Source organism: Microtus ochrogaster, chromosome 8 (genome assembly GCF_000317375.1).
Source record: "Microtus ochrogaster isolate Prairie Vole_2 chromosome 8, MicOch1.0, whole genome shotgun sequence".
Classification (NCBI taxonomy): Eukaryota; Metazoa; Chordata; class Mammalia; order Rodentia; family Cricetidae; genus Microtus; species Microtus ochrogaster.
The window spans coordinates 76,074,976-76,084,792 of NC_022015.1; the positions used below are offsets into that span (position 1 = coordinate 76,074,976).

At 46.2% G+C, this 9,817-nt stretch overlaps 1 protein-coding gene across 1 annotated transcript in view; it reads left to right on the forward strand.

Moving 5' to 3' along the window:
• Sorcs3 (sortilin related VPS10 domain containing receptor 3) overlaps nt 1-9,817 on the forward strand; it is a 624,914-nt gene that overhangs the window by 177,753 nt on the left and 437,344 nt on the right. Inside the window, exon 2 of the mRNA XM_005352452.2 lies at nt 4,027-4,094. Coding sequence (XP_005352509.1) covers nt 4,027-4,094 — 68 coding nt within the window. The remainder of the gene's footprint in view (nt 1-4,026; nt 4,095-9,817) is intronic.

Sequence of the window (9,817 nt, forward strand, 5' to 3'; positions counted from 1 at the left end):
TCTCTCTCTCTCTCTCTCTCTCTCTCTCTCTCTCTCTCTCTCTCTCTCTCTCTCTCTCTCTCTCTCTCCCCAACCTTGTACATTAGCCCTGTAACATTTACCACATGAAGGAACAAGATGTCCAAGCGGAGCTAGCAAGGCTGATTCGGGCCAAGTGGGACCAGGCCTCTGGCTGGCTGAGGGAGAGGAATTGTTTGTTCCACTATGGATGTCAACTTACCTGTAAACCGAGATAGAATGCCTGCCCTGCCCACAAAGCTTTGCTGAGAATATCACAGAGTAGTAAAATTAATTTAATACTTGATCCCTGCTTTTCCTTATTTGTCTTTAACCACCGTGACCATTCTTCTAGAGCAGTCCCTCGAGGCATTGCTGTGGATCTGTAGTCCATCCGGTGCATGGATCCTGCGTGTTTCCAGGCACACTCCGTTCTTTCTCTGTGGTCTGAGTGCTTGCTCAGCAGTCTGGATCCTGTTAGATGGTTTGCTGTATTGATGCTCAGTCCTTCCCTGGCCATTTTCTCTTTCCCAGAGGCTGCTGCAAGGCTCCGAGTGATAAGAGACGCCAGGGATGTGAAGGCCTGTTCCTTTTGCTCTTGATTTTGTTTGCTCAGTGCAGATGTTAATGAGGCTGAAGGTTACACCATCATCATCTCTCCATAGCTCTGTTGGTGTTTGTCTGTGCTGGACTCCAGGGGAAAGGAAGCTTCTTGCCCTTGATCTCGTGTTTTCACTGGAGGACGATGGTGTGACTAGTCCCTGCTTGACCTATTAACTTACATCCATCCAAGTTAAAAGAAAGCATGCATGCCCAGATCAGGGTCTGGCTGCGGTAGAGTGGGTGGCAGCATCACAGCACGGAGCTGAGAGAACATTTGTGTGCAATAGAGTCTCAGAGTTTGAACCTCTGGATGTCCCAGGGAGCTCTGTGGACACTGCCTAGGTTCTACTGCGTCAAACTTTCTGGGGGTGAATCCAACAAATATGCATTTACCAAGCTCCACTTGCTCCCTACATGACCTTTGGCTTCAGCATTACATATGGAATGCAAAGAGCACCACCTTGGAACACTCAGTCAAGTCCAGTTATTGTAAAGTATCCCCCACTTCATGTCCTTCTGGGTAGGCTGAACACCATTCCTGGCTGAAATCTGTGAATTTCCACCAAAACATCAATATTTTTTGTTGGCTCAACAGCTCTTCCTGAATAAGAAGCTTCAGGTGCTGAGCCTGGTTCTGAAGAGGATACAGGAATAAAGCATCCACCTTCAACCTGTTCATGGTCTGTCTGTTTGGGAGGGCAACTTTTATAACTCCCAAGAACTGGTGAGATCATGTTAACCGGAAAATAATGTGACTCACTTGGAAACAAAAACGTCAGAGGAGAGAAAACTAATAGAGTAGCCTGGGAGGCTAGTTAAGGAAGCTGGGCTCTGGTCTGTTTCCAGAGCAACAGGCAGGAAGGTCCAGAGCAATGTGAGCATAGTCAGTGCGGCGAGAAAGGGGCCGAGAAAGCTGAGATGTGAGTATGGCTGACCAAGCTGAAAGACCTCAGGCAACCCAGACAGAGGAGAGCAGAGGACAGAGTTGGGAAAACTATAAAAGTGAGACTATGTATTGGCTACACCATGGAGAACCTCAAAATGCCAGTATCAAGGGTCTGGGTTGCCTGCTTTTATAGACAGGGTCAATAAAAGATTCTAATCAAGAAAGCAGATAAGCTAGGAGGACAAGTAGAAATCACCCACAGGGGAACGGGACATGAAAGGGTGACAGGATGTGTTATTGGGACCCTCCAGTTAGCAGACCCAAAGCTGAGATCTCATGAGAGGAACTCATTAGGGAAAATGCCTGTGAACAAAAGCAGACTGGTTCTGGGAGAGAAGGCGTGACTCCTGGATGGTGCAGCAGTGTTGACCTCACAGGGAATAGACAGGTCAGGACAGCACAAGCAAGGCTAGCTGGGTCTACCATGCAGTTCTCAGTAAAGTTCAGAGCCTTTTAGGGGACTGCCAAGTCAGTGTCACTCGTCAGAGGAGTCCCATGTCACTGAGAAAGGAGTATGCGGGGTGTCCCTACTGCACTTAGTCACTGACGGAAGTAGCCTTGTGGGGATATAGACCTGGCAAGCAGGGTGCAGTGCCCTTTGCAGCACCAAAGGTGGGGTCTTCAGTCAACAGTGCCCCTCTCTGGAGGAAGGGCAGCTTGTCTGGCCATGATGCTGTAGGAAAATGAGGTGATCTGCTTCTTCCTGCAGACCCCAACATGGCCACTCTGACTTATCCCTGGTTACCTCGGGGAATTCTTTCAGATTATGTCACCAGTGCCCACAGCTGTTCATGCTTTTGAGAATGTCTGCATAGAGAAAAGAAGGTTAAAAGAAAGGATGGAAAATGCTGGTGTGTGTGTGTGTGTGTGTGTGTGTGTGTGTGTGTGTGTGTGTTAAACAGAAAGAAATTCTCTGGCAGCACATCGATTGGAGAGAAAGGGGTTAAATCCTGCTGCTTCCCTAATCTCAGGGTTTAACAAAGAAGAAACTAGCTATGAGTGAGAAGGATGAGGGTCACCGAGTGACCCTGGAGTGCATGTATTGTGTAGGTTGCGACCCTGGAGTGCATGTATTGTGTAGGTTGTGTGCCCCTTGCTCTTGTGGTGCGGTAATGCATTAGGTGGCTCGGGAGAGTCTCCAGTTTCACACATCCCTGCTTCTTCCACAACTGTGAGAAACCCGCGGCCTCCAGCGATAGCTCCACAGAGAAATTGGATGTCCCAAGTCAACGTTGCACGGACTCCTTTTAGCCTACCATAGACCGTGGTCTCGCTCCTTTAATTTCTTTCTCCTTTACATAAAAGAAACGGAGATAGGGTTGATTGACCTCATGGAGTGCTGGATGAGAATAAATCTCCAGGCGAGCACTTTGTTGTGAGATAAATGCCATAAAATGTTCAATATAATGGCTGATTATTTTTCTTTAATCTTAAACGGATACCTAGAATGGGAAAGCCCCATCCCGGAAGAAGAAATTAATTATCTCCGAGAGAGTTTAATGGTTGCTGTGCAAATGAGTTGGAGGGAGTTAAACTGTGGAATGGGAAGGAGAGGAGAGAAGTGAAATGAGATGTGTATTAAATTTAGATAAACACAATTATACACAACTGGCTATGTGTATTGCCCACCTGCATGCTGCTGCATGTGGTAAAGTCGGTGCGCTCGGCACCCTTGTGGCCAGAAGGCTGTGTTCAAGCCGCTCCCCAGATACATGGCGGGGGCAGGCATGGGACTGTCTGAGACTCAGCTTCTCAGCTGGAGATACAGAAAGGGCACAGGGACAGATCAGGCAGCCCAGAGCCAGTTCTGGTCACGCACTGATCATATCTCACACAACTCTAGCTCGCGGCGTTCTAACTTCAACTGGAGTCAGGATGATAGTCGCAGAGTCTGGTGAAGTCCCCTGACCTGCCTACTGTGACATGGGGGCAGTTGCCACACGATCAGCTGCAGGCGGTAGCGGGACACTAGGGACGGAGCCTGTTGCCATTCAGGTATTTGTGTCTGATGAAAACACAGAATCTCTTTGAACTCCTTCTGTAGATGGAAAGAGTCCACCCAGTTCCCTCTTAGTTCTTTTAGATCCCGTTCTGTACATCAGAGTCATCTTGAGATCAGATGCAAGGTGTGTGTGTGGGGGTGTCTCTGATCTGGGTGGCCTTGGTAGTCAATCGTGCCAGCTGGCCTGGGCTTGACCTTGCAGAAGGACCGATGTGTAGAGACCACTGTTAGTGCCCACTTAAATCCTGTTGGCATGCTTTATTTCAGATGCCAGGCATTGCCAGGATTAAAATAAATGCTACCAGTTACTGGGGTGCACCCCCTTGCTTGATCCTATAATACTCCTCAAACTCAGCGGATAAATACTAAGTCCTCCTCTGGGTGATACTAGGCGCCATGTGTACTGCCGCACAAACTAAAGTCAGCTTCCTTTTCCCCCTTTGTCCCTCTTCTCTGCCCTCGCCCCAACCCCTTGCAGGTTATACTGATCCTGACGAAGCTCTATGACTTCAACCTGGGGAGTGTGACTGAGAGCTCTCTGTGGAGGTAAGTGGATTAGACCATCTTAAGGCTTCCCTGCATGGTTTGGCTGGGGAGAAACGTAAGCCAGACAACTGAGAAGCCTGTTTCAGAGGGAACAGAGGAATTTTACCTCAGGTGCGGAAAGCTGGGTGTGGGAAGCGGGCCTGACGCTCCTTAGGACTTGCCTGTTGTCCATCTGCCTTGGGACTTTGTTGCTTCCGAAGGCCGACAGGGTCTGCTAGGGGCTGGTCGGAGGTGGAGGAGGAGAATTCCAGCAGAGGCTTTTGGCTATGGGACTGCTGCTGGAGTAAGGGGTTGTTGCTCTAGGTATGAATCTGGTCCAGGAGCATCACTGATACTTGGAAGATGCTGCAGTTTTCAAGGAGCCTTGATTATGGAGAAAGAACAGAGTCATAGCTGCATGGTGGTTTTTATGGTGCCTACTCGATTTTGCCTTTGTGAACCACTTTTTCCCATAGAATGATGCTAATTTTATTTTGTATTATATAATGAAATATTATAATGGGCAAAAAGGACAATATCTCAGCAACCTATTTAAAAACATATTTTTTCAGCTTCAAAAGTTTATTTGCTTATTTTTATTTTAAAAGGAGTTAAACTATTAGGCCCCAGAAACTTCTGTGAATTGGCTGCACTGTACTTCTTGTACCTTGGAGGGTAGGAAGGCATCTTGATGACAGTCTTGGGGTACAAGGGTCATGGTAGAGCAGGGTCAGCATGGAGAAGAGGGCTCTGATTTAGCCGTGATGCTAGGAGTTCTTCTGGACGGGGAACACCTGTGTGCAAACCTGTTGTGGAATTTGTGGACCCTGCAAAGATGTGTCTCTGCCTAAGGCACTTTCCAATTGGTTTAATAAAGAGTTGAAGGGCCAATAGCAAGGCAGGAGAGGATAGGTGGGATTTCTGGCGGGAAGAGAGAGAGGAAGAGGAGGAGGAGTCTAGATGTGCAGATTTCACCAGAGACTGAAGAAGTCGGAGATATGGTACAGAACAGAGTAACCAAGCCGTGCGGCAAAATGTGGATTAAAAGAGACAGGTTCATTTAAGTTATAAGAGCTAGTTGAAAAAAAAAAGGCTAAGCTAAGGCCAAGTTGGCCATTATTTGTGTGCTGGTGATGCAAAGATGAAAGCTTGGCATGCAAGCTCTTAGGCCTCCGAGTTTCACGCCTCGCACACTCACAAGCACACTGGCATGCGCTGACACACTGGCAATAGCAAGTGTCACCAGCAGCTGTGACTTGGTACCTTGTGCTCGTGCTTACTGCTGCAGGCTGGTGGGCTGGTGCGTTTCCTTTCATTTTCTCTACCACACATCAGCGCTGGGGAGGATACGTCCACTGAAGGCCACTTATCTGACTGCGGCACCACCCGGCGCCATGTCCTGAGGGTTTCGTGGATCTTGTTGCAGGGAGCCTGGAGTATGAGATGCTTCATTATCTGGCCTCCCTGCTTGTTGAGGGATAGTCAGAAGCAGGTCTCACTGAAAGGGATGTCAGCTAAATTAAAGTTTGGGGGCTAACTTATCAGATAGTGGAGGTCTGCATCCTTTTGTATAGGTGGTCTCGTACCTATTTTACTGTTTAGTAAAAGTTGGTGGAGGTATAAGCTCTCCCCACCTCTAGCAGATGAGAGCTGGGCAGATTCTACTCACGCAGTATTGCCTGAGAATTGATGCTCAGAAGCTCTTCCTAAAGCCCCCAAACAGAGATGCTGCACGGTACCGTAAGCCTCACTCCTGTGTAGTCGGTTTGGTCCAATTACGAAAGCAACCAGTAAATCCTGGCCTTATGTTTAGGAACACCTGTGCCTGACAGTTCGTGTTTTAGAAAAGGTTTGGCTAGTTCCAAGGATGGGCCAGGCAAATCCGGGAGCTGCTCAGCTCTTCAGCGGATGTGATATAGAAGCAAGTCACTCCAGGCACGCTGCCATCTGACTGCTGGAGCTTAAGTGTGGGTTTGCACACCGAGCGAACCCTGTAACCTCACCTTTGGACACGGTACTTAGCCTCTGTGTCTTAGTTTCCTGCGGCTGTCACAACAAGTTGCCCCTCGTGGATGGCTTAGAGCAGGACACACTTCCTCTCTCTGTTTTGTAGTCTGGAAGCCTGAATTCAGGGTAGCGTTAGGTCTTCACTTCACCCTGGAGGCTTTAGGGAGTAAAATTTCACCTCTATCCACATTCGGAAGCTGCTCCCAGACCTCATGATTGTGTCTCTCCCATCTTGCCTTTATCTTTACCTGATATTCTCCTGTATCAGTGCCCCCTCCCTACCCCTGACCATGGCTTTGTGGTTAGAAAAGGCCCCCACTTGTATAATCCAGGGTCATTTTATTTCAAGATATATAGTGGCACTAACAAAGATTCTTCCGTAAAAACGCAGTCTTTAGGTAGATTGTAAGGGTCAGGATGGGGTACATGAGCTGTCATAGTCTGTCATTCAATACCACACCAACCTCTGAGACCCACTTTCCCCTCATAGGAGCTGGGGACAGTAGAGAACACACATGTGCACTTGGTACGCTTGTGGTTCCCCAGACACAAGCACCACACAGTTCCCTGCAGTGTCTATGCTCAACTCCTTTCTGGTTTAGATTCCCAAGGATCAGGGAGCCCCTCCTTCCATTTCATCTCTGCTTCCATATTTCCTCATCTGTGAGTTCTTTCCCTAGAATTTCCCATTTCATTGCCTGCCCTACCTTCTCCTTCCCAGTACTGAATCACTATTTTGCATGTTAAATATTTACTTATTGATTTATTTATTGCCTACAGACAACCACTAATGTCTAAGTTGTAGAGAGAGAAAGGCTTGTTTATTTTTTCATTTTCAGTTAGTGCTGTGCCCCCAGCACCTAGAGGAGAATCTGGCACTCATGAGGTGCTTAATATGTTTGCTCAGTGAATGAATTAGTGAGTGACTTGTAAGGATTAAATGATAAATGCAAACCCACTTAGGACAGTAACTGGTGTAGGAAGCACTTAACTTTGTTGTAATTATTCGTGATTATTAGAACCCTGTGTGTTTGTATAGGGTTTTCATTATTTCATTATTGGCTTTTCATTTAGGGATCCATTGCTATAGGAGCTTGTGAGGGAACTCCGAGATCATCAAGGGGCGTGGTGTGTTCTGTAGCCTCTAGTAATTAGTGGTAACTTTAAGTAGGAAGGCAGGAACTAAGGAGGAAGGAGCGTGTCCCTGATTGTTGTCCCTTGGGCTCTCTGGGAGGAATCAGAATATTGAAGACTACTTTGTTGAAGATAATCTTTTATGGGCCAGCTTCTCTGAGCTGTTGTATAGGTGAGGCGGGAGCCAAAGAAGAGGCAAAGAGGCATAGGGACCCAGGGAGTTGACTGAAGAGGCACAGTCCCGCTTTGGTTAACAGAAATCATATTCCATATGGTGTGACATTTTGAGGACTTATAGAGATTTATGAGCTTTTTCCAGTGGATAAATGTCAGATAAGGATGTATTTTTGTGTTAGGTTTCAGGACTTTCGCATGTTGATAAAACTCACCTTGGAAGTTCAGTGCTAGAATGTGAATGAAAAGACACCACTCCTAATTTGTGCAGGCTTCTGCAGGCGCATTTGCTGGGGCCACTGGGAGGCTTCTAACACTCTGCTGTCTTCTCCATTAGTCTCTAAGCTTATCTCTCATTTTCTTTTCCTGTATTGATAACGATGATAGACTTTACAGTTTGAGCCTAGAGTGCTAGAGTTACCTCCCTAACAGAGTGGAAAGGGAAAAAGAAACTAAATTACCCATGTACCCTTTCGGCCTCCTGCATTGGCTTACTGTGCTTAACCATGCTGAAACCGAATTTGGTGATTTTCTGTGCGACAGGGAAGCCCCGAAGCAGCATCTGTCTTGACAAGATGACACCCCCTGCCAGACTTCACTGCAATGGGATTGTTTGCCCCTACTGGGTTAATAATTCAGAGGCCCTCTACTTCTAAATAAACAAAGAGATTGAAAGCAGCGCATTGACATCTGTTTCCTTGTTCTTGTGGTGTTCCTTCTGCAGTTTTTTGGTCTGGTTAAGCTGGAGGTGGTCGTAGTTTTTCTTCACTAACACGAGGATGGCTGTGTAGAGTTGCCATTTAATGCAAGCGTCTGATGATCTCAGTCAAAGGACACAGCACATTTAGATAGAGTTCAAGAGAAAAGAACTGATGAATCAGATTGGCTTTTTTGAGGACACAGTGCTTCCCTTGAAAAATCAGGGTGAGGACACGGAGATTAGGGGCTTCCCTGGTCTATTTTATGGCATTTCCACTTCAATGTTTTTGTCCTAAGTGAAACCTCCACTAGAGACAACTGTACCATTCCTGTGTTTCTCACAATTGTGATTTTTCTCTAGAAGCTTTCTTCTGGTTATTGGGTTATGGGTACTCAGAGAATTTACATGAATTTGTAGTTATCTAGGCATAAAAGAGACAAGAATAAATAAGTAAATATCCCAAATAGACATTTGGTGGACATTTGATATTCATCTTTCTCATCTCTTTCTTTATTTCCACTACCACCTTGAAGAATGGGAGATACTATCTTCATAGAAAAGCTACTAGGCTCCAGTTTTTCTTTCTGGATGTGCCCTATGGGTACCTAGAACAATGAGGGTTCCCAGTTAGAATGCTTATGGAGAAAGGCTGGTTATCAGGCACATCCTTCTGAAGACCCTTCCAACCCTGGGTTGGGCATTCCTTCTCTGCTCACGGTCAGCTTTGCATCCTTAAATTTCACTGATGATTTGTCCTCAGACTATGAGCTTCTCTGGTAAGGAACATGTGCCTTAGGTGTTTATTGATTGGTTGTGCATAAATATTTAAATTGCATCTTACTAAGGCTTAGCTATCCAAATGGAGCTCCAGGAGCCTCTAGCCAAACCTCACCGCAGCTCCTCCTTGCCACCCCTTTCTTCCTATTGAGTTGTCTTATCCTCCTGCCTCTTGGGAATCTGTGGCTTTCATCTGCTTCCCAAGCAGTTGTCTGAACCATTTATTTCCTCTCTAATTGTTCTGTCAGTGACCTTTCTCAGGGATGCTGCCTTTTAAATATAAAATGGAGACCTTTTGGATTTATTAATTTTCTGTTTGCCAAGAAAACCCTGACGATAATTGCTAAGGCTTCCCAGAAGTTATTAGTTTACAAATTTTAATGACACTCATGATTTATTTATATGCTTCCCTCCTTCTACAAATGCTCACCCCAATTCCTTAGTGGAATTCCTGCTGAATCTTGGTGAACTAATAGAAACAAAACTGAAGATTGGAATGACATATTTTTTTTCTCTCTCGACTGTTAATTAAAAGCTTTCTGCCCTATTCGTTAGGCTCTTCACATGTGAGCTTCCAAAGATGAGGCTGATGTGGGAAGGATGTAAAATCCTCTCTATGGAATTGGGACCTTCTCCTATTTGCTTTCAGTGGTGATGAATTTGAAGAAACACCCTGAATGGGTCACAGACCATTCAACTGAACAGGTACTGATTGATCACCCACTGTGTAAGCAGCCCCAAGCACATCACTGGGAGATGCAAATCAGATGCTATGTTTGCTATCCTCAAGGAATGTTTAGTTTGGTTGAATGATACAATATTTGAAACGGAAACAAGTAGTGTAGTAATATGAGCGGCGGGGCTGCGTTCCCAGGACCCCGCTGCCCGCACGGCTAGCTTATGCCCCGAAATAACAACACACAAACTGTATTCATTTAAACACTGCTTGGCT